Below are 25,205 nucleotides of genomic sequence, written 5' to 3'. Positions count from 1 at the left end.
TTTTTATGTACAGCATGAGCCCCACACAGCCTCCTCATGTATTGCATGAGCCCCGGTCTCCCCATATACTGCAAGAGGCCCCACACAGCCTCCCCATAAACTGCATGAGCCCCAAAAAACCTTTTTATGTACAGCATGAGCCCCACAGTTTCTCTGCATACTGAATGAGGACCCACACAGCCTCCTATATATTGCATGAGGCCCCCACAACCTCCCCATATACTGATTGAAGCCCCCACAGCCTCCCCATATTCTGATTGAGCCCCACACAGCCTCCCCATATATTGCACGACAGTATGCAGCCTTCCCATAGCCTCACCACGTGCAGCCTGTCACCCCCATAGCCTCCCCATGTGCACCATGATACCACCATAGCCTCCCCATATGCAGCATGACACCACCATAGCCTCCCCCAAACTCAGTAGGAAACAGCTTGTAAGCACTGTGCATGTTCGGCCACCATTAAGTCCAGTTGCCAACAAGCATTAACTAATAGAATATATATAATATCCGGAGAGTGTAATGATATTTAAATAAATAAAAAAATTACTCAAACTTTGCCTCGAGCTGTACACTACTGTAATGTCTATACTTTCTAGTTGCTTGAGGGACTGGCACTCTATCTTGAGTGACATGTCTGGTCAGGTTACTTCAGCAGAGCTTATGCTAATGGTATGTCAGTGCACTTGTTTAATGGCCCCTTCACATTAAGCGACGCTGCAGCAATACCGACAACGATCCGGATCGCTGCAGCGTCGCTGTTTGGTCGCTGGAGAGCTGTCACACAGACCGCTCTCCAGCGACCAACGATGCCGGTAACCAGGGTAAACATCGGGTTACTAAGCACAGGGCCGCGCTTAGTAACCCGATGTTTACCCTGGTTACCAGCGTAAAAGTAAAAAAAAAAAAAACACTACATACTTACCTACCGCTGTCTGTCCCCGGTGCTGTGCTTCTCTGCACTCCTCCTGCACTGGCTGTGAGCACAGCGGCCGGAAAGCAGAGCGGTGACGTCACCGCTCTGCTTTCCGGCTGATAAATGCTCACAGCCAGTACAGGAGGAGTGCAGAGAAGCAGAGCGCCGGGACAGACAGCGGTAGGTAAGTATGTAGTGGTTTTTTTTTTTTACTTTTACGCTGGTAACCAGGGTAAACATCGGGTTACTAAGCGCGGCCCTGCGCTTAGTATCCCGATGTTTACCCTGGTTACCAGTGAAGACATCGCTGGATCGGTGTCACACACGCCGATCCAGCAATGTCTGCGAGAGATCCAGCGACGAAATAAAGTTCTGGACTTTGTTCAGCGACCAACGATCTCCCAGCAGGGGCCTGATCGTTGGTCGCTGTCACACAGAACGATTTCCTTAACGATATCGTTGCTACGTCACAAAAAGCAACAATATCGTTAACGATATCGTTATGTGTGAAGGTACCATCAGAGACTACACAGTAATTATATTTGCATTTAGAGTTAACTGAACTGTGCCTTTGAACAATTGAGAGCAGTGATGAGAAGAAATGCTCTGGAAACTGTAGTGTGGGTATGTGCACATGTCAGGATTTCTTGCAGAAATTTTCCTGACAAAAACCGGACATTTCTGCCTGAAATCCGCATGCGTTTTTACCGCGAATTGACGTGTTTTTGATCCGTTTTTTATTCGTTTTTAGTGCGTTTTTTGTGCGTTTTTTCCCAAATGCATAGAATTGCGGGAAAAACGCAGAAAATCCGCAAAAATAATGAACATGCTTATTTTTTTACCGCGATGCGCTTTTTTCGCGGAAAAAAACGCATCCATGTGCACAAAACATGCAGAATGCATTCTAAATGATAGAATGCATAATGTATGCATTTTGAATGCGTTTTTATAGCGTTTTTAGCATGAAAAACGTGAAAAAAACGCAAAAAAACCTGAACGTGTGCACATGGCCAGTAGGTCAAGAACTGGTGATTTCAGGATGATAAGAGACCAGGAGCCGATACTGAGGGGGAAAGAGGTGAGCAGCTATTAGTTCTATAAAAATTATTCGGCTGGATAGAATTGACTAGGATTTCGACAGTTAACTATTCAGCCTGGAATATAACTACTACAGGCTCTGGTTGTAAATCTCCTTGGCTGAACAAACTGTACATTATGTAAAATAAAAACTCTCATTGACAGCTGATAGAAAAAGCAAATCAATTGCAAATTTGCTTATTTTGATGCTATCTAGCTAATTTAATAACATGAGAAAATTATTTTAACAAAAACGTTTCTTTTCAATGACAGCAGAAATATTCAAAGTGGTGAGAAAATTAAACATAAGGTATAATAAAAAGCTGTATATGTTTTTATATACTTATTACAATAAAGTTACATGAAATGAAAAATCCATTTCGAGTCCTATGCATTTTTAAGCCATATACATTAATGCAACTCTATATGACGGCTGGAAGTGGTTTCTGAATCATTTCAAAGTGACAAGAAGAAAATCTGTCAGTATTCGTAGATAGACACTATTACTGGTCACTGCAAGTCAAGAGATTGTATTTGTGCAGTCCCAAAGCTCACTTCTTTTCTTGTACCGAGTTGTCAGCACTTATCACTGACATGCAATTTAAACAATGCGCAAACAAAGCAGAAATGGCAGAACTGTCTTTTTAATGTCTTACCTAATGCTGTTCTTGCTGGTGCAGAATCTTTTTTTATCCAGAATGATACCCAGGATAACACAACTGTTAATATGCAAGGGATATATGTTTGAATAGTGAAGTATCCCATTCTTCTGCTTAAATCAAAGTACACAGTCATGACAATATAATCACCTGTTGGAACAAAAACAAAGCATTGTTAATATCCAATTTCTATGAATACTATTTTGCAAGAGAAATACAAAAGAAAATGTTGAAACACATTTAGACTTCTAACAATATAATATTTTACCAACAGATCTGAATTGGTTTAGGATTCTCTTTGTATTTCAAGTCTTTATCATTTTTATCAGATTTTCTGATGACCCCTTTTTTATGCATGTGTGTGAAGAACAGACAATACATGCACCCATTGTTTGTCTATGTGAGTGTTCACATTGGCTATTTCTCACATGAACTTGGGGCTAAAGGGAACCTGTCAGCAGGATTGTGCACAGTAACCTACAGACAATGTCAATTTAGCACTGTTATACTGATTAACATGATACCATGGTTAATGACATCTATCTTGTGGTTGTTGTTTAATCTTTATTTTCAGTGTTGAGTTAATGATATACTCGATCCCCCCAGGTGGCCTGTGGGGGTTTTCATGTGGTGCTCTGATTAGGCATTCACCAGTATGGCTTCTGACAGGTCACTGATCCTCCAGTTACCTGCCTCCTAGTTTACATAATGAATTTTTATATATATTTTAAAAAATCCTCTTCTGCAGGAAGGGGCCGGCCGCAGCGCCTGCGCTGCACCATGATCGCATCCATGATGTATACTAAATTATTGCTTTTGATGGTATTCTTAAATTCATCAAAAAAAATCAGTTTGAAAATGGCATAGGCCATGCCTGCGTAGTACCTGCTACTGCGCAGGCACCGGCAGTGCCATCTTGCTAGAGAAAAAAACGGACTCTTCCAAGATGGAGATGCTACTGCGCAGGTGCTGCCGGCATCATCTTAGTGGAGAAATTTTTTTTTTCAACTTGCAAGATGGCACCGCCTGCGCAGTAGCAGCTATCAGCGATCTGATAGATGCTTCTCTCTAGGCTCTGGAGGTACCATCTTGGAAGAGGCAATTTTTTTTTCTCTAGCTCTTAGCTGCTACTGTGCAGGCGTGACGGGCACCATTTTCAAACTGATTTTTTTTTAATGAATTTATGGATACCATCAAAACAAATAAGTAAATGCAATAATGGATTCGATCATGGTGCAGCAAAGATGCCACCGGGGGGATTTTTTGTTCTAGATAAAGATATATATATAATATTCATTATGTATACCAGGGGGCAGGTCACTGAGGGATCAATGATTTGTCAGAAGCCATATGTTAGGGCTAGCGGAATGCACCAAATAATTAGGAAGATGGTATAAGGTGCGTTCGCAACCCGGGGTCCACCGTGTAGAGATGGAACCTGCTGCTGAGTAATGACAGACTATATGGTGGTACAATGTGGATATACACATGGGTTAGCTTCACCCGGTATGAAGGAAGCAAACCCTGTTGCGTCACAGGGCCGCAGTACCGCACAAAGAGCGCAAGCAAGGAGTCTCAGAACTCTATCCCAAGACTCAGGGAAAGAGTTCCTCTAGACCTCTTGCGCTCGACACCGCTACTGGGGTGTCAGAGTTAACCTGAAACAATAATTAAATGCACAAGAGTGCGTGCAGTGCCGCTCTGGCGGATGCCACTAAACACCCAGACTTGGGTCAGGAAAGCGCACTATTAGCGCACGGCGCCGCACTGGCGGCCACTGCAATCAGACATAGTATCATGTGTTAGGTGCAAGTAGCACTGTCGGGTGCTAGATAGCAAGCATCCACCATTTGCGAGCAGTCAAGAACACAAGGAAGGGGGACGATTAAAGAGTGACAGTCACACATCTACACACACACATTTTCAAGTATACACTAGCGCATGGCCGAGGGGCCATGCGAACCTTTTATAGAAGCAGTGCTACGGGACCTTCCAGATGGTCCAATAGGAGCCGCAACAGGACCTGTGCCTCTAATGGGAGGTCATCCTGTGGGCATGCTCAGTATGGGAAAAGCAGGACTTAGTCCCAGAAAGACCTGCTCGCTGCTTATCAGTGCTGGCTACAAAGACAGAGCCTGGAAGGGCAGCAGTAACCAGTCGCACAGTATCAGCTTGAGCCAGACGCTGGGTGTTGTGAATTCTGTTGTCGGGCTCCCTCCTGTGGTCATGAATGGTACTTCGGCTGGTTCTGTCCATGGACTTCCTCTGGTGGGTGTTTCTGAGTTTCCTTCCACAGGTGACGAGGTTAATTCGTTAGCTGGCTGCTCTATTTAACTCCACTTAGATCTTTGCTCCATGCCACCTGTCAATGTTCCAGTATTGGTCTAGTTCACTCCTGGATCGTTCTTGTGACCTGTCTTCCCAGCAGAAGCTAAGTTCCTGCTTGTATTTCTTTGGTTTGCTATTTTTCTGTCCAGCTTGCTATTTTTATTGTTGTCTTGCTTGCTGGAAGCTCTGGGACGCAGAGGGAGCACCTCCGCACCGTGAGTCGGTGCGGAGGGTCTTTTTGTGCCCTCTGCGTGGTCTTTTTCTAGGTTTTTGTGCTGACCGCAAAGCAACCTTTCCTATCCTCGATCTGTTCAGTAAGTCGGGCCTCACTTTGCTAAATCTATTTCATCTCTGTGTTTGTATTTTCATCTTTACTCACAGTCATTATATGTGGGGGGCTGCCTTTTTCTTTGGGGAATTTCTCTGAGGCAAGGTAGGCTTTATTTTTCTATCTTCAGGGCTAGCTAGTTCCTTAGGCTGTGCCGAGTTGCATAGGGAGCGTCAGGAGCAATCCATGGCTATTTCTAGTGTGTTTTGATAGGGTTAGGGATTGCAGTCAGCAGAGTTCCCACGTCCCAGAGCTCGTCCTTTATTATCAGTAACTATCAGGTCATTCCGTGTGCTCTTAACCACCAGGTCCATTATTGTCCTGACCACCAGGTCACAACAGTACAGGTGGCCCAAAGTACTAATGCATCTCAATAGAGGGATAAGAGAAGTTCTGAGACCATTTTTTTTTCTTTGTAGTGTGTTTTGTCTCTCTTTTCCCCTTTACCTCTGGGTGGGTCAGGACACAGGTGTAAACATTGACATTCAAGGTCTGTCCTCTTGGATGGATAATCTCACTACAAGGGTACAAAACATTCAAGATTTTGTGGTTCAGAATACGATGTCAGAGCCTAGGATTCCAATTCCTGATTTGTTTTTTGGTGATAGATCTAAGTTCTTGAATTTCAAAAATAATTGTAAATTGTTTCTTGCCTTGAAACCTCGCTCCTCAGGTGACCCTGTTCAACAAGTAAAGATCATTATTTCTTTGTTACGTGGTGACCCTCAAGACTGGGCATTTTCCCTTGCGCCAGGAGATCCGGCATTGCGTGATGTTGATGCGTTTTTCCTGGCGCTTGGATTGCTTTATGACGAACCTAATTCAGTGGATCAGGCAGAGAAAATCTTGCTGGCTCTGTGTCAGGGTCAGGATGAAGCGGAGATATATTGTCAGAAGTTTAGAAAGTGGTCTGTGCTCACTCAGTGGAATGAATGTGCCCTGGCAGCATTCTTCAGAAAGGGTCTCTCTGAAGCCCTTAAGGATGTCATGGTGGGATTTCCCATGCCTGCTGGTCTGAATGAGTTTATGTCTTTGGGCATTCAGAACGATCGACGCTTGCGTGGGCGTAAAGCTGTGCACCATTTGGCGGTACTATCTGAGCATGGGCCTGAGCCTATGCAATGTGATAGGACTTTGACCAGAGCTGAACGGCAAGAACACAGACGTCGGAATGGGCTATGTTTTTACTGTGGTGATTCCACTCATGCTATCTCCGATTGTCCTAAGCGCACTAAGCGGTTCGGTAGGTCTGCCACCATTGGTATGGTACAGTCTAAATTTCTATTGTTCGTTACTCTGATTTGCTGTTTGTCATCCTATTCTGTTATGGCATTTGTGGATTCAGGCGCTGCCCTGAATTTGATGGACTTCGAGTATGCTAGGCGCTGTGGGTTTTTCTTGGAGCCCTTGCAGTATCCTATTCCATTGAGAGGAATTGATGCTACGCCTTTGGCCAAGAATAAGCATCAGTACTGGACCCAATTGACCATGTGCATGGCTCCTGCACATCAGGAGGATATCCGCTTTCTGGTGTTGCATAATCTGCATGATGTGGTCGTTTTGGGGTTGCCATGGCTACAGGTTCATAATCCAGTATTGGACTGGAAATCTATGTCTGTGTCCAGCTGGGGTTGCCAGGGGGTACATGGTGATGTTCCATTTTTGTCTATTTCGTCTTCCACTCCTTATGAAGTTCCAGAGTTTTTGTCGGATTATCGGTATGTATATGATGAGCCCAAAGCCAGTGCCCTACCTCCTCATAGGGATTGTGATTGTGCAATTAATTTGATTCCTGGTAGTAAGTTTCCTAAGGGTCGATTGTTCAATTTATCTGTGCCAGAACACGCCGCTATGCAGAGTTATATAAAGGAATCCTTGGAGAAAGGCCATATTCACCCGTCGTCATCACCGTTAGGAGCAGGGTTCTTTTTTGTGGCCAAGAAGGATGGTTCTTTGAGACCTTGTATTGATTACCGCCTTCTTAATAAAATTACAGTCAAATTTCAGTATCCTTTGCCGTTGCTGTCTGATTTGTTGGCTCGTATTAAAGGGGCTAGTTGGTTCACCAAGATAGATCTTTGAGGGGCGTATAATCTTGTGCGTATTAAACAAGGCGATGAATGGAAAACAGCATTTAATATGCCCGAGGGCCATTTTGAGTACCTGGTTATGCCATTCGGGCTTTCCAATGCTCCATCAGTATTTCAGTCCTTTATGCATGACATCTTCCGAGAGTACCTGGATAAATTCCTGATTGTGTATTTGGATGATATTTTGGTCTTTTCGGATGATTGGGAGTCTCATGTGAAGCAGGTCAGAATGGTGTTCCAGGTCCTTCGTGCGAATTCCTTGTTTGTGAAGGGGTCAAAGTGTCTCTTTGGAGTTCAGAAAGTTTCATTTTTGGGGTTCATTTTTTCCCCTTCTACTATCGAGATGGACCCTGTTAAAGTCCAGGCCATTTACGATTGGACTCAGCCGACATCTGTGAAGAGCCTGCAAAAGTTCCTTGGCTTTGCTAATTTTTATCGGCGCTTCATCGTTAATTTTTCTACTGTTGCTAAACCGTTGACTGATTTGACCAAGAAGGGTGCTGATGTGGTCAATTGGTCTTCTGCAGCTGTAGAGGCTTTTCAGGAGTTGAAGCGTTGTTTTTCTTCTGCCCCTGTGTTGTGCCAGCCAGATGTTTCGCTCCCGTTTCAGGTTGAGGTTGATGCTTCTGAGATTGGAGCAGGGGCTGTTTTGTCACAAAGAAGTTCTGATGGCTCGGTGGTGAAGCCATGTGCTTTCTTTTCTAGAAAGTTTTCGCCTGCTGAGCGTAATTATGATGTTGGCAATCGTGAGTTGTTGGCCATGAAGTGGGCATTCGAGGAGTGGCGTCATTGGCTTGAAGGAGCCAAGCATCGCGTGGTGGTCTTGCAGATCACAAGAATTTGACTTATCTTGCGTCTGCCAAATGGTTGAATCCGAGACAGGCTCGATGGTCGTTATTTTTCTCCCGTTTTGATTTTGTGGTTTCGTACCTTCCGGGCTCTAAGAATGTGAAGGCTGATGCTCTGTCAAGGAGTTTTGTGCCTGACTCTCCGGGTGTTCCTGAACCGGCGGGTATTCTCAAAGAGGGGGTAATTTTGTCTGCCATCTCCCCTGATTTGCGGCGGGTGCTGCAAAAATTTCAGGCTGATAGACCTGACCGTTGCCCAGCGGAGAAACTGTTTGTCCCTGATAGATGGACTAGTAGAGTTATCTCTGAGATTCATTGTTCAGTGTTGGCTGGGCATCCTGGAATCTTTGGTATCAGAGATTTGGTGGCTAGATCCTTTTGGTGGCCGTCTTTGTCACGGGATGTGCGTTCTTTTGTGCAGTCCTGTGGGACTTGTGCTCGGGCTAAGCCCTGCTGTTCTCGTGCCAGTGGGTTGCTTTTGCCCTTGCCGGTCCCGAAGAGGCCCTGGACGCATATTTCTATGGATTTTATTTCGGATCTCCCCGTCTCTCAAAAGATGTCGTTCATTTGGGTGGTTTGTGATCGCTTTTCTAAGATGGTCCATTTGGTACCTTTGTCTAAATTGCCTTCCTCCTCTGATTTGGTGCCATTATTTTTCCAGCATGTGGTTCGTTTACATGGTATCCCGGAGAACATCGTTTCTGACAGAGGTTCCCAGTTTGTTTCGAGGTTTTGGCGATCCTTTTGTGCAAGGATGGGCATTGATTTGTCTTTTTCCTCGGCTTTCCATCCTCAGACAAATGGCCAAACCGAACGAACTAATCAAACTTTGGAAACATATCTGAGATGCTTTGTTTCTGCTGATCAGGATGATTGGGTGTCCTTTTTGCCGTTGGCTGAGTTCGCCCTTAATAATCGGGCCAGCTCGGCTTCTTTGGTTTCGCCGTTTTTCTGCAATTCTGGTTTCCATCCTCGTTTCTCTTCAGGGCAGGTTGAGTCTTCGGACTGTCCTGGTGTAGATACTGTGGTGGATAGGTTGCAGCAGATTTGGACTCATGTGGTGGACAATTTGACATTGTCCCAGGAGAAGACTCAACGTTTCGCTAACCGCCGGCGCGGTGTGGGTCCCCGACTTCGTGTTAGGGATTTGGTTTGGTTGTCGTCTCGTTATGTTCCTATGAAGGTTTCCTCTCCTAAGTTTAAGCCGCGTTTCATTTGTCCGTATAAGATTTCTGAGGTTATCAATCCTGTGTCATTTTGTTTGGCCCTTCCTGCTTCTTTTGCCATTCATAATGTGTTCCATAGGTCGTTATTGCAGAGATACGTGGCGCCTGTGGTTCCATCCGTTGATCCTCCTGCCCCGGTGTTGGTTGAGGGGGAGTTGGAGTATGTGGTGGAGAAGATTTTGGATTCTCGTGTTTCGAGACGGAAACTCCAGTACCTGGTCAAGTGGAAGGGTTATGGTCAGGAAGATAATTCCTGGGTTTTTGCCTCTGATGTTCATGCTGCCGATCTGGTTTGTGCCTTTCATTTCGCTCATCCTGGTCGGCCTGGGGGCTCTGGTGAGGGTTCGGTGACCCCTCCTCAAGGGGGGGGTACTGTTGTGAATTCTGTTGTCGGGCTCCCTCCTGTGGTCATGAATGGTACTTCGGCTGGTTCTGTCCATGGACTTCCTCTGGTGGGTGTTTCTGAGTTTCCTTCCACAGGTGACGAGGTTAATTCGTTAGCTGGCTGCTCTATTTAACTCCACTTAGATCTTTGCTCCATGCCACCAGTCAATGTTCCAGTATTGGTCTAGTTCACTCCTGGATCGTTCTTGTGACCTGTCTTCCCAGCAGAAGCTAAGTTCCTGCTTGTATTTCTTTGGTTTGCTATTTTTCTGTCCAGCTTGCTATTTTTATTGTTGTCTTGCTTGCTGGAAGCTCTGGGATGCAGAGGGAGCGCCTCCGCACCGTGAGTCGGTGCAGAGGGTCTTTTTGCGCCCTCTGCGTGGTCTTTTTGTAGGTTTTTGTGCTGACCGCAAAGCAACCTTTCCTATCCTCGGTCTGTTCAGTAAGTCGGGCCTCACTTTGCTAAATCTATTTCATCTTTGTGTTTGTATTTTCATCTTTACTCACAGTCATTATATGTGGGGGGCTGCCTTTTCCTTTGGGGAATTTCTCTGAGGCAAGGTAGGCTTTATTTTTCTATCTTCAGGGCTAGCTAGTTCCTTAGGCTGTGCCGAGTTGCATAGGGAGCGTTAGGAGCAATCCACGGCTATTTCTAGTGTGTTTTGATAGGATAAGGGATTGCGGTCAGCAGAGATCCCACGTCCCAGAGCTCGTCCTTTATTATCAGTAACTATCAGGTCATTCCGTGTGCTCTTAACCACCAGGTCCATTATTGTCCTGACCACCAGGTCACAACAGCTGGGACCGATGTCTCCGCTGAGCAGGTTCCATTGCGGCTGGAGAAAAATGGGATGACCGCAGTGGAGATGGTTCGAGATTCCCCCTCTGCAGAGGCCGGAACTCATCACCTTACACGATACCGATGAATAACTAATCAGAGCACCATATGAAGCCGCCCCAGAGCACCTTAATCTCATTAACTGAAAACTAAAAATAAGTTTAAACAGTAACCATAACCACAAGATGGATTTCAGAAACCAAGGTATCATTTTAATCAGTATAAATGGCGCCGACCTGACACTGTCTGTAGGCTACTGTGCACAATCCTGCTGACAGGTTCCCTTTTATGTAAAAAATTACAGTATGTGCTAATATACAGGCCAAACTATTGTATGCCTAGTTGCATACATAGGTGTATACATACACCTAGGTGTATACACATACACATACACATAGGTGTATACATACACATATACATAGTATAGGTGCACTCTTCTGTTATGTGGTCAGGTACACAAATCTTCATATGGAGCCAGTCACGTATGCAATTTGTACATAGTATGAATGTAGTTTAAATCAGAATATTTCTAGAAATATAATAATATTTGCTTTCCTCTGATCTGATTGATTTTGTGCAAATCTGACAGTCATAATATAGCGTGTTCAATAAGATGCCATATATAAAAAGGTATTGTCCCCATCAGGGCTGGCCCCAGGTTTTTGAGGCCCCGGGAGAAAGCCTCAGTGGGCCCAATAACACAATACACAATTCATGATACACATATACGGCAGAGAAATATAAGAATAGTGCAATGCCAAAGATTTCCCTTACTTCTTACATTACATGAGTGATATATATTGTAAATTCTACAATAGCTCAGAAAACAGACAGTATAATGGGCCCCATGTATTTCTCCCTACCATATTATGGGCACCACATACTGCTCCATACAGAATAATGAGCCCCATATTACTCCAAACAGTATTATGGGCACAACATAGTGCTCCAAACAGAATAATGAGCCCCATACAAAATTATAGACCGCATTGTTGTGAATTCTGCTTTTGGGCTCCCTCCGGTGGTTGTAGGTGGTAATGCAGTTGTCCCTGGCCTGCAGTCCTGGACAGGTGTATCTGCTGATTGCAATTCTGACTGGGGTATTTAGGTTTGCAGGACTCATTAGTCCTTGCCAGTTGTCAATGTTTCTTGGGAAGTGTTGGATCTCTGTCTGGCTTCTCCTGCTTAGCTGCCAATTCAAGATAAGTGTCTGTTTCTTTTTCTATGGCACACAAGCTGTGTGCTTGACTTTTGATTGTATTCCTGCTCTGAATGTAGGAGTCTCTGGAGTTGCAGATATACGTTCCACGTCTTTAGTTAGATGGAGGAATTTTTTGTATAATCTGCTGTGGATATTTTTGGAAGGGTTTTAAAACTGACGGCACAGGACTCTGTTCTATCCTTTCCTATTTTAGCTAGAGTGGCCTCTTGTGCTAAATCCTGTTTTCTGCCTGTGTTTGTCTTTCCTCTCCTACTCACAGCCAATATTTGTGGGGGGTTGCCTATCCTTTGGGGTTCTGCTCTGAGGCAAGGTAGTATTCCTATTTCCATCTATAGGGGTATCTAGTCCTCCGGCTGTGACGAGGTGCCTAGGGTTTGTTAGGTACACCCCACAGCTACTTCTAGTTGCGGTGTTAAGATCAGGATTTGCGGTCAGTATAGTTACCACCTACTCCAGTGAAAGTTTTCATGCTGCTCCAAGGTCACCGGATGATAACAGTACAACTGGCCAATAATGAGTTAAATGCATCTCAGAAGAAGGGAAGAAAGGTGTTGAGCCATTTTTTTTTCTTCAGTCTGCTTTATCTTCTCTTCCCTCTTTATCTCTGGGTGGCTGAGGAGCCTAGTGCTAGCATGAATGTTCAGGAATTAGCTTCTCGTGCAGACCAGTTTGCTGCTAGGGTACAGGGTATTTCTGATTATATTGTTCAGACTCCTGTTTTAGAACCGAAGATTCCTACTCCTGATTAGTTTTTTGGTGACTAGTCCAAATTTTTGAGTTTTAAAAACAACTGTAAACTGTTTTTTGCTTTGAGACCTTGATCCTCCGGTGATTCCATTCAGCAGGTTAAAATCGTCATCTCCCTGCTGCGTGGCGACCCGCAGGATTGGGCGTTTTCCCTGGAATCTGGGAATCCGGCTTTGCTTAATGTAGACTCCTTTTCAGGCATTAGGATTATTATATGATGAACCTAATTCTGTCGATCAAGCTGAGAAGACCTTGTTGGCCCTGTCTCAGGGTCAAGAGGCGGCAGAATTGTATTGTCAGAAATTCAGAAAATGGTCTGTGTTGACTCAATGGAATAATGATGCTTTGGCGGCAATTTTCAGAAAAGGTCTTTCTTAATCCGTTAAAGATGTTATGGTGGGGTTTCCCACGCCTTCCGGTCTGAGTGATTCTATGTCTCTGGCCATTCAGATTGACCAGCGCTTGCCGGAGCGCAGAACTGTGCGCGCTGTGGCGTTGTCCTCAGAGCAGATTCCTGAGCCAATGCAGTGTGATAGGATTCTGTCTAGCACGGAACGACAAGGATTCAGACGTCAGAATGGGTTGTGTTATTATTTTGGCGATGCTTCTCATGTCATTTCAGTCTGCCCTAAGTGGACAAAGAGGATCGCTAGTTCATTTACCATCAGTACTGTACAACCTAAATTTCTGTTATCTGTGTCCTTGATCTGCTCATTGTCATCCTTTTCTGTCATGGAGTTTGTGGATTCAGGCGCCGCCTTGAACTTAATGGACTTTGAGTTTGCTATGCGTTGTGGTTTTCCCTTGCAGCCTTTGCAGAACCCTATTCCTTTAAGGGGCATTGATGCTACACCCTTGGCAAAAAATAAGCCCCAGTTTTGGACACAGGTGACCATGCGCATGGCGCCAGCCCATCAGGAAGATTGTCGATTTCTGGTGTTGCATAATTTGCATGATGCTATCGTGCTGGGTTTTCCGTGGTTGCAGGTACATAATCCTGTGTTGGATTGGACGTCCATGTCTGTGAGTAGTTGGGGTTGTCAGGGGGTTCATAATGATGTTCCTTTGATGTCAATCTCCTCTTCTTCCGCTTCTGAAATTCCAGAGTTTTTGTCTGATTTTCAGGATGTATTCGAGGAGTCCAAGTCCAGTTTCCTTCCACCGCACAGGGACTGCGATTGTGCTATTGACTTGATTCCAGGCTGTAAGTTTCCTAAGGGTCGACTTTTCAACCTGTCTGTGCCTGAACATACCGCCATGCGGAGCTATATTAAGGAGTCTTTGGAGAAAGGGCATATTCGGCCATCTTCTTCACCGTTGGGAGCGGGGTTCTTTTTTGTTGCTAAAAAAGATGGTTCCTTGAGACCCTGTATTGATTATCGCCTCTTGAATAAAATCACGGTCAAGTTTCAATACCCTTTACCTTTGCTTACCGATTTGTTTGCTAGGATTAAGGGAGCTAGTTGGTTTACGAAGATTGACCTTCGGGGGGCATATAATCTTGTTCGTATTAAGCAGGGTGATGAATGGAAAACTGCGTTTAACACGCCCGAAGGCCATTTTGAATACCTTGTGATGCCATTCGGCTCACTAATGCTCCATCTGTTTTTCAGTCCTTCATGCATGATATTTTCCGGACTTATATTGATAAGTTCTTGATTGTATATTTGGACGATATTTTAATTTTTTCTGATGATTGGGAGTCTCATGTGGAACAGGTCAGGATGGTATTTCAGATCCTTCGTGACAATGCCCTGTTTGTGAAAGGGTCTAAGTGTCTCTTTGGGGTGCAGAAGGTTTCCTTTTTGGGCTTTATTTTTTCTCCCTCGTCTATAGAGATGGATCCGTTTAAGGTTCAGGCCATTCATGATTGGATTCAGCCCACATCCGTGAAGAGCCTTCAGAAATTTTTGGATTTTGCAAATTTTTATCGCCGTTTCATTGCTAATTTTTCCAGCGTGGTTAAACCCTTGACCGATTTGACAAAGAAAGACGCTGATGTGGCAAATTGGTCCTCTGCGGCTGTCTCTGCCTTTCAGGAGCTTAAACGTCGATTTACTTCTGCTCCGGTGTTGCGCCAACCGGATGTTTCTCTTCCGTTTCAGGTTGAGGTTGACGCTTCTGAGATTGGGGAAGGGGCCGTTTTGTCTCAGAGGGATCCTGTTGGTTCCTTGGTGAAACCGTGTGCCTTCTTTTCCCGTAAGTTTTCGCCTGCTGAACGCAATTATGATGTCAGCAATCGGGAGTTGTTGGCTATGAAGTGGGCGTTTGAGGAGTAGCGACATTGGCTTGAGGGAGCTAAGCACCGTATTGTGGTCTTGACCGATCATAAGAATTTGATTTACCTCGAGTCTGCCAAATGGCTGAATCCTAGACAGGCTCGATGGTCCTTGTTTTTATCCCGTTTTGATTTCGTGGTCTCGTACCTTCCGGGTTCTAAGAACATTGAGGCTGATGCCCTCTCTAGGAGTTTTTTGCCTGATTCTCCTGAGGTCTTAGAACCGGTCGGTATTCTGAAAGAAGGGGTGGTCCTTTCTGCCATTTCCCCTGATTTACGACGGGTTCTTCAGGAATTTCAGGCTGACAAACCTGACCGCTGTCCTGTGGGGAAACTGTTTGTTCCTGACAGATGGACTAGTAGAGTGATTTCTGAGGTTCACTGTTCCGTGTTGGCTAGGGTTGAGCGACTTTTGTTTTTATAGGATCAGGTCAGATTTCACGAAACCCAACTTTTTCAAAAGTCAGGTCGAGTGAAATCGGCCAATCCTATAGAAAAGTCGGGGTCGGGGGTCGGCCGAAACACGAAACCCAATGCAGTGCATTGGGTTTCTAATGGTTCCCAGGGTCTGAAGGAGAGGAAACTCTCCTTCAGGCCCTGCGATCCATATTAATGTGTAAAATAAAGAATAAAAATAAAAAATATTGCTATACTCACCCTCGGACGCGCCCTGGTTCTAACCCGCAGCCTTCCTTCTTAAGAATGAGCGCTTGAAGGACCTTTCGATGACGTCGCGGCTTGTGATTGGTCGCGTGATGCCCATGTGACCACTCACGCGACCAATCACAAGCCGCAACGTCATCGAAAGGTCCTTCAGGCGCTGATTCTTAGGAAGGAAGGCTCCCGGCTACAACCAGGGTGCGTCCGAGGGTGAGTATAGCAATATTTTTTATTTTTATTCTTTATTTTACACTTAAATCTGAATTCCGATACCGTTTCCCGATATCTTAAACATATCGGGAATCGGTATCTGATTTCCGATTCCAGATTCAGAAGATCGCCGACCTCATGGCCGACCCCACACAGGGGTCGGGTCGGGTTTCATGAAACCCGACTTTGCCAAAAGTCGGCGACTTCTGAATCTGGCCGACCTGTTTCGCTCAATCCTAGTGTTGGCTGGTCATCGTGGCATTTTTGGTACCAGAGACTTGGTTGGTAGGTCCTTTTTGTGGTCTTCTTTGTCGCGTGATGTGCTTTATTTTGTGCAGTCCTGTGGGACTTGTGCGCGGGCCAAGCCTTGTTGTTCCCGTGCTAGTGGGTTGCTTTTGCCATTGCCGCTCCCTGAGAGGCCCTGGACGCATATTCTATGGATTTTATTTCCGATCTTCCGGTTTCCCAGAGGATGTCGGTTATCTGGGTTGTTTGTGACCGGTTCTCTAAGATGGTTCATTTGGTGCCTTTGCCTAAATCGCCTTCCTCTTTGGATTTGATTCCGTTGTTTTTTCAGCATGTGGTCCGTTTGCATGGTATTCCGGAGAATATTGTGTCCGACAGAGGTTCCCAGTTTGTTTCTAGGTTTTGGCAGGCCTTTTGTGCTAGGCTGGGCATTCATTTGTCTTTTTCTTCTGCGTTTCATCCTCAGACAAATGGTCAGACCAAGCGAACTAATTAGACTTTGGAGACTTATTTGAGATACTTTGTGTCTGCTGATCAGGATGATTGGGTGGCTTTCTTGCCATTGGCCGAGTTTGCCCTTAATAATCGGGCTAGTTCGGCTACTTTGGTTTCGCCTTTCTTTTGTAATTTTGGTTTTCATCCTCGTTTTTCTTCTGGGCAGGTTGAGCCTTCTGACTGTCCTGGTGTGGATTCTGTGGTTGACAGGTTGCAGCAGATTTGGGCTCATGTGGTGGACAATTTGGTGTTGTCTCAGGAGGAGGCTCAATGTTTTGCTAACCGTCATTGGTGTGTTGGTTCCCGGCTTCGGGTTGGGGATCTGGTCTGGTTGTCTTCCCGTCATGTTCCTATGAAGGTTTCTTCTCCTAAGTTTAACCCCTTTAGCCCCAAGGGTGGTTTGCATGTTATGGACCGGGCCAATTTTTACAATTCTGACCACTGTCCCTTTATGAGGTTATAACTCTGGAACGCTTCAACGGATCCCAGTAATTCTGACATTGTTTTCTCGTGACATATTGTACTTCATGATAGTGGTAAAATTTCTTTGCTATTACCTGCAATTATTTGTGAAAAAAACGGAAATATGGCAAATATTTTGAAAATTTCGCAATTTTCCAACTTTGAATTTTTATGCAATTAAATCACAGAGATATGTCACACAAAATACTTAATAAGTAACATTTCCCACATGTCTACTTTATATCAGCACAATTTTGGAACCAAAATTTTTTTTGTTAGGGAGTTATAAGGGTTAAAAGTTGACCAGCAATTTCTCATATTTACAACACCATTTTATTTTAGGGACCACATCTCATTTGAAGTCATTTTGAGGGGTCTATATGATAGAAAATACCCAAGTGTGACACCATTCTAAAAACTGCACCCCTCAAGGTTCTCAAAACCACATTCAGGAAGTTTATTAACCCTTCAGGTGTGTTAGGATTGGCGGAACGCACCAAGACAGATGGTATAGATGCGTTCGCAGTCCGGGGTCCACCGTGCAGGTGAAAACCTGCTGCTAGCAATTAGCAGACTATATGGCGGTACACTAAAGTATACATGCATGGGTTAACCTCACCCAGCGTGAAAGAAGCAATGAAATGAAATGAAATGAAATGAAATGAAAGAAGCGTGAAAGAAGCAATCCTGTTAAGGCACAGGACCGCGGTACCGCACCTAAAGCGCGAGCAAGTAGTCAGTGAACTCAACCCCAACTAGGATTAAAGTCCGATTAGACCCTTGCTGGCACAACACCGCAACTGGGTGTGTAAGGAAACTGAAGAGCAATATTAAGGCACAAGAGTGCATGCAGTGCGGCACTGACGAACGCCACTAACCACCCAGGCTTGGGTAAGGAAAGCACAGAGGAAGTGCACGGCGCCGTACTGGCGGTCACAGCAACTGGACGCTATAATGTGTGACTAGTGCTGTAGGATAAGTCGGGCGCTAGGTAGCAGCCATACACCTTCCGCGAACAGTCATTCAATAGGGTAGGGGTATCCAAGGACGACTTGCACTCACAACATACACACATTAGAGATTGAAAGACAATACTAGCGCATGGCCGTGCGGTCATGCGCAGTTTATATAGCAGCAGCACAGGAAGTGGCCACAGCACATTTGCCCTTCCAAGACCTGCCAAGAGGACCAATGGAATGTGCTGCAGAGCCTGAGCACATGACCCTCGATCTCCAATGGGAGATCTTACCCTGGGCATGCTCAGTACGTGCAGACAAGGACTTAGTCCCAGAGAAGTCCGCTCGCTGCTGACCAGCACTGACTTTAATGGCAGAGACTGGAACAGAGTGAGAATGAGCAAGACGCTGGGACTGACGTCTTTGCTGAGCAGACTCCACTGCGGCTGGACAAGAATGGGAGACCGCAGCGGAGGTGGCTCGAGATTCCCCCTGTGCAGAAGCGGGAACTCGACCCCTAACAAGGTGTTTCACATGAATTTTTGGAATGTTTAAATAAAAATTAACATTTAACTTTTTTTCACAAAAAATTTACTTTAGCTCCAATTTGTTTTATTTTACCAAGGGTTACAGGAGAAAATGGACCCCAAACCTTGATGTACAATTTGTCCTGAGTACGCCAATACCCCATAAGTGGAGGTAAACCACTGTTTGGGCGCATGACAGATCTTGGAAGCGAAGGAGCGCCATTTGACTTTTTAATGCAAAATTGACTAGAATTGAGATGGGACGCCATGTTGCGTTTGGAGAGCCCCTGATGTGCCTAAACATTGAAACCCCCCACAAGTGACACCATTTTGGAAAGTAGACCCCCTAAGGATCTTATCTAGAGGTGTGGTGAGCACTTTGACCCACCAAGTGCTTCACAGAAGTTTATAATGCAGAACCGTAAAAATAAAAAATCATTTTTTTTCACAAAAATTATCTTTTCGCCCCCAATTTTTTATTTTCCCAATGGTAAAAGAAGAAATTGGAACCAAAAAGTTGTTTTACAATTTGTCCTGAATACGCTGATACCCCTTATGTGGGGTTAAACCACTGTTTGGGCGCATGGGAGAGCTCGGAAGGGAAGGAGCGCCGTTTGACTTTTCAATGCAAAATTCACAGGAATTGAGATGAGACGCCATGTTGCGTTTGGAGAGCCACTGATGTGCCTAAACATTGAAACCCCCCACAAGTGACACCATTTTGGAAAGTAGACCCCCTAAGGAACTTATCTAGAGGTGTGGTGAGCACTTTGACCCACCAAGAGCTTCACAGAAGTTTATAATGCAGAGCCGTAAAAATAAAACAAAAATTTTTTCCCACACAAATTATTTTTTAGTCCCCAGTTTTGTATTTTCCCAAGGGTAACAGGAGAAATTGGACCCCAAAAGTTGTTGTGCAATTTGTCCTGACTGCGCTGATACCCCATATGTGGGGGGGAACCACCGTTTGGGTGCATGGGAGGGCTCGGAAGGGAAGGAGCGCCATTTGGAATACAGACTTAGATGGAATGGTCTGCAGGCGTCACATTGCATTTGCAGAGCCCCTAATGTACCTAAACAGTAGAAACCCCCCACAAGTGACCCCATATTTGAAACTAGACCCCCCAAGGAACTTATCTAGATGTGTTGTGAGAACTTTGAGCCCCCAAGTGTTTCACTACAGTTTCTAACGCAGAGCTGTGAAAAAAAAAAAAAATTCCCCCCAAAATTATTTTTTAGCCCCCAGTTTTGTATTTTCTCGAGGGTAACAGGAGAAATTGGACCCCAAAAGCTGTTGTCCAATTTGTCCTGAGTGCGCTGATGCCCCATATGTGGGGGGGATCCACCGTTTGGGCGCATGGGAGGGCTCGGAAGGGAAGGAGCGCCATTTGGAATACAGACTTAGATGGAATGGTCTGCAGCGTCACATTGCGTTTGCAGAGCCCCTAATGTACCTAAACAGTAGAAACCCCCCACAAGTGACCCCATATTGGAAACTAGACCCCCCCACGAACTTATCTAGATGTGTTGTGAGAACTTTGAGCCCCCAAGTGTTTCACTACAGTTTATAACGCAGAGCCGTGAAAATAAAAAATCTTTTTTTTTCCCACAAAAATTATTTTTTAGCCCCCAGTTTTGTATTTTCACAAGGGTAACAGGAGAAATTGGACCCCAAAAGTTGTTGTCCAATTTGTCCTGAGTACGCTGATACCCCATATGTTGGGGTAAACTCCTGTTTGGACACACGGGAGAGCTCGGAAGGGAAGGAGCACTGTTTTACTTTTTCAACGCAGAATTGGCTGGAATTGAGATCGGACGCCATGTCGCGTTTGGAGAGCCCCTGATGTGTCTAAACAGTGGAAACCCCCAAATTATAACTGAAACCCTAATCCAAACACACCCCTAACCCTAATTCCAACGGTAACCCTAACCACACCTCTAACCCAGACACACCCCTAACCCTAATCCCAACCCTATTCCCAACCGCAAATGTAATCCAAACCCTAACCCTAACTTTAGCCCCAACCCTAACTGTAGCCTTAACCCTTACTGTAGCCTTAACCCTAGCCCTAACCCTAGCCTTAATACTAGCCCTAACCCTAGCCCTAACCCTAGCCCTAGCCCTAGCCCTAACCCTAGCCCTAACCCTAGCCCTAACCCTAGCCCTAACCCTAACCCTAGCCCTAGCCCTAGCCCTAACCCTAGCCCTAACCCTAGCCCTAACCCTAGCCCTAACCCTAACCCTAGCCCTAACCCTAGCGGGAAAATGGAAATAAATACATTTTTTTAATTTTTTTTTATTTTTCCCTAACTAAGGGGGTGATGAAGGGGTTTGATTTACTTTTATAGCGGGTTTTTTTGCGGATTTTTATGATTGGCAGCCGTCACACACTGAAAGACGCTTTTTATTGCAAAAAGTATTTTTTGCGTTACCACATTTTGAGAGCTATAATTTTTCCATATTTGAGTCCACAGAATCATGTGAGGTCTTGTTTTTTGCGGGACGAGTTGACGTTTTTATTGGTAACATTTTCGGGCACGTGACATTTTTTGATCGCTTTTTATTCCGATTTTTGTGATTCAGAAATACCAAAAACCAGCTATTCATGAATTTCTTTTGGGGGAGGTGTTTATGCCGTTCCGCGTTTGGTAAAATTGATAAAGCAGTTTTATTCTTCGGGTCAGTACGATTACAGCGACACCTCATTTATATCATTTTTTTTTATGTTTTGGCGCTTTTATACGACAAAAACTATTTTATAGAAAAAATAATTATTTTTGCATCGCTTTATTCTGAGGACTATAACTTTTTTACTTTTTTGCTGATGTTGCTGTATGGTGGCTCGTTTTTTGTGGGACAAGATGACGCTTTCAGCGGTACCATAGTTATTTATATCTGTCTTTTTGATCGCGTGTTATTCCACTTTTTGTTCCGCGGTATGATAATAAAGCATTGTTTTTTGTCTCGTTTTTTTTTTTCTTACGGTGTTTACTGAAGGGGTTAACTAGTGGGACAGTTTTATAGGTTGGGTCATTACAGACGCGGCGATACTAAATATGTGTACTTTTATTTATTTTTTTATTTTATTTATGGGAATAATATTTTTTTTTTTTCATTATTTAGGATTTTTTTTTTTTTTTTTTACACACTTGTAAAAAAATTTTTTAACTTTTTTTACTTTGTCCCAGGGGGGACAATATAGATCAGTGATCTGCCAGTTTGCACAGCACTCTGACAGATCACCGATCTGTCTGAGAGCAGTGCAGCGTTACCAAGTGCCTGCTCTGAGCAGGCACTTGGTAAGCCACCTCCCTCCCTGCAGGACCCGGATCCGCGGCCATCTTGGATCTGGGACTTTCTGCAGGGAGGAAGGTAGGAGACCCCCGCAGCAACGCGATCACATCGCGTTGCTGCGGGGGTCTCAAAGAAGCCCGCAGGGAGCCCCCTCCCTGCGCGATGCTTCCCTGCACCGCCGCCACATCGCGATCATGTTTGATCGTGGTGTGCCGTGGGTTAATGTGCCGGGGGCGGTCCGTGACCGCTCCTGGCACATAGTGCCGGATGTCAGCTGCGATAAGCAGCTGACACCCGGCCGCGATCGGCCGCGCTCCCCCCGTGAGCGCGGCCGATCGCTTATGACGTACTATTCCGTCCGTGGGAAGTAAAGCCCACCCCACATGGACGGAATAGTACGTCTAATGGCAGAAAGGGGTTAAGCCTCGGTTTATTGGTCCTTATAGGATTTCTGAGATTATTAATCCGGTGTCTTTTCGACTGGCGCTTCTGGCCTCTTTTGCGATCCATAATGTCTTCCATAGATCTTTATTGCGGAAATATGTGGAGCCCGTTGTTCCCTCTGTTGATCCTCCGGCCCCTGTGTTGGTTGATGGGGAGTTGGAATATGTTGTTGAGAAGATTTTGGATTCCCGTTTTTCAAGGCGGAAGCTTCAGTACCTTGTCAAATGGAAGGGTTATGGCCAGGAGGATAATTCTTGGGTTTTTACCTCTGATGTCCATGCCGCTGATTTGGTTCATGCCTTTCATCTGGCTCATCCTGATCGGCCTGGGGCTCTGGTGAGGGTTCTGTGACCCCTCCTCAAGGGGGGGTACTGTTGTGAATTCTGCTTTTGGGCTCCCTCCGGTGGGTGTAGGTGGTAATGCAGTTGTCCCTGGCCTGCAGTCCTGGACAGGTGTATCTGTTGATTGCAATTCTGACTGGGGTATTTAGGTTTGCAGGACTCATTGGTCCTTGCCCGTTGTCAATGTTTCTTGGGAAGTGTTGGATCTCTGTCTGGCTTCTCCTGCTTAGCTGCCAATTCAGCAAAGATAAGTGTCTGTTTTTTTTTCTATGGCACACAAGCTGTGTGCTTGTTTTTTGAGTGTATTCCTGCTCTGAATGTAGGAGTCCCTGGAATTGCAGATATACGTTCCACGTCTTTAGTTAGATGGAGGAATTTTTTGTATAATCTGCTGTGGATATTTTTCGAAGGGTTTTAATACTGACCGCACAGGACTCTGTTCTATCCTTTCCTATTTTAGCTAAAGTGGCCTCTTGTGCTAAATCCTGTTTTCTGCCTGCCTGTGTTGTTTTTCCTCTCCTACTCACAGCCAATATTTGTGGGGGGCTGCCTTTCCTTTGGGGTTCTGCTCTGAGGCAAGGTAGTATTCCTATTTCCATCTATAGGGGTATCTATTCCTCCTGCTGTGACGAGGTGTCTAGAGTTTGTTAGGTACACCCCACGGCTACTTCTAGTTGCGGTGTTAAGATCAGGATTTGCGGTCAGTATAGTTACCACCGGTGAAAGTTTATATGCTGCTCCAAGGTCACCGGAGCATAACACTGCATATAATGCTCCATACTGTATAATGAGCCCATATATTGCTCCATGCAGTATGAGTGCGATATAATGCTCCTTACAGTATAATGGACACCATATAATGCTCCATACAAAATAATGAGCCTCATTTATTGTTCCATACAGTATAATTAGTACCATATAATCTTTAAAACAGTATAATGAGCTTCGTACATTGCTTCATATATAATAGGACCCATATAATATTCCACACAATATAAGACAGGCCCCATATACTGCTCCAAACAGAATGGGCCCCATATAATGCTCCATATATAATGGGCCCCATACGTTGGTGCCCATACAGTGCTCCAAACATGAAAAAAAATTAAATACTCACCTCTACTCACTGACCGCTGCTCTGCTTTGGACTTCTCAGCTCCGGTGTCATCTGGCTCTCTGCACTGTGACTGTTCAGGCAGAGGGCGCACAGTACTGACATCATCGCTCTTTGTGACCTGAAAGTCACAGTCACGATATGCGGAAGACACCGCTATGGTGGAACAGGTAGAGGTAAGTATTGCAAGTACCAGGGTCCTGTGCAAGTGGGGGGGGGCCCACTCATGGGCACCGGCACTGGCACAAGCATCGGGTCCCCATAGCGTGCCAGTGTCCCTGACAGTGAGTGGGCTCCTTGCCTGTTCAGGGTCCCAGCACTTGGATTTCTTTCCACCAGTAATATAAAAAAAGCCTGAACATGTTTGGTATCTGTAAACTCATATTGACCTGGAAAATCATAATGACAGGTCAGTTTTAGCATTTAGTGAACATTGTAAAAAAAAACAGTTGTGGAATTGCGCCAATGTAGTTTTTCAAATCTACAACTCGTCCTGCAAAAAACAAGCTCTCACAAGGCCATATTGATTGAAAAATTAAAAAGTTATGGCTTTGGGAAGAAGAGGGAAGAAGAGGAGCAAAAACAAAAAGGGGTAAAGGGGTCAAATATAACAATGGAAGAAAGGTTGAACTCAATGGACCTATGTTTTTTCAACCTTTATAACTATTATCTTCTAATACTTGCAGTCATATACACATTTACCATGCATTCTCCATTAATGTACCAACCTTTTGAACAGTATCAAACACATTGAAATACAACATCCAACATATCCCAATCTAAGTGAGCCGTGAAAGCCACCTAATGTGAATAATGTATTCTGCACCAAAAAATTTTCATTGTACTTAAGCTTGTTCAAATAATTACAATAATTAAAATAAGTAGTAAACAATAGGCAGTTTTATGTTGACGTATTCCCTTTAAATATTGAAAATATTTGCCTATCAGCTGTCACTGTTTTTAATATCTTTTGAACACAGGGATGTACAGTATAAGCTGAAGCTGATAGGTTAAATCTTTTTAAGGCAGCTCTTGGTTAGGTAAGCAACATTTACTGGAAAGTTTCATGCTATTTGATTTTTACCAGACTAGCACCGAATTTCCTTGGTGTAATAAAAACCTTTATTTTATTCCATCAAGTATTCTCTATTTCCGCAGTGAAACTGAATGGCTTTAGCATCTACACTGCCCAACTTGGTTAATTTATTAGAATACATTCTTTAGCCCATTCACAACCTATAACGTACATGTACATCAAAATGCATGCTCCTGCCTTTGATGTGGGCCTGCATACTGAGCCTGCATCTTTCCTCACGTGACCTATGATATAATCAGTTATTATGTGCCTTTAACAGCCAAGCTCAAAGCACAGCTCCTCCCGCAGCTGTTAACCTGTTAACTCCCACTGTCAATCTTGGACAGCGGCATTTAATATGCACCAACAGGGGGTGTGCAACATCAATTGCGCCCATCAGTGCTCCAGTGACCTGATCGAAGGGTTCCAATGATTTGTT

General features: G+C 44.7%; 1 protein-coding gene across 2 annotated transcripts in view; it reads right to left on the bottom strand.

Annotated features, from left to right (window-relative positions):
- LOC138670461 (gamma-aminobutyric acid receptor subunit gamma-3-like) overlaps positions 1-25,205 on the bottom strand; it is a 1,219,385-nt gene that overhangs the window by 75,742 nt on the left and 1,118,438 nt on the right. For both annotated transcript variants that reach the window (XM_069757829.1, XM_069757830.1), the window contains exon 7: positions 2,650-2,802. In XM_069757829.1, the coding sequence (XP_069613930.1) occupies positions 2,650-2,802 (153 nt within the window). The remainder of the gene's footprint in view (positions 1-2,649; positions 2,803-25,205) is intronic.

The sequence above is a fragment of the Ranitomeya imitator genome, chromosome 3 (assembly GCF_032444005.1).
Source record: "Ranitomeya imitator isolate aRanImi1 chromosome 3, aRanImi1.pri, whole genome shotgun sequence".
Taxonomy (NCBI): Eukaryota; Metazoa; Chordata; class Amphibia; order Anura; family Dendrobatidae; genus Ranitomeya; species Ranitomeya imitator.
The sequence above is the reverse complement of the archived record's forward strand: the minus strand, read 5'-3'. Positions and strand labels throughout refer to the sequence as shown.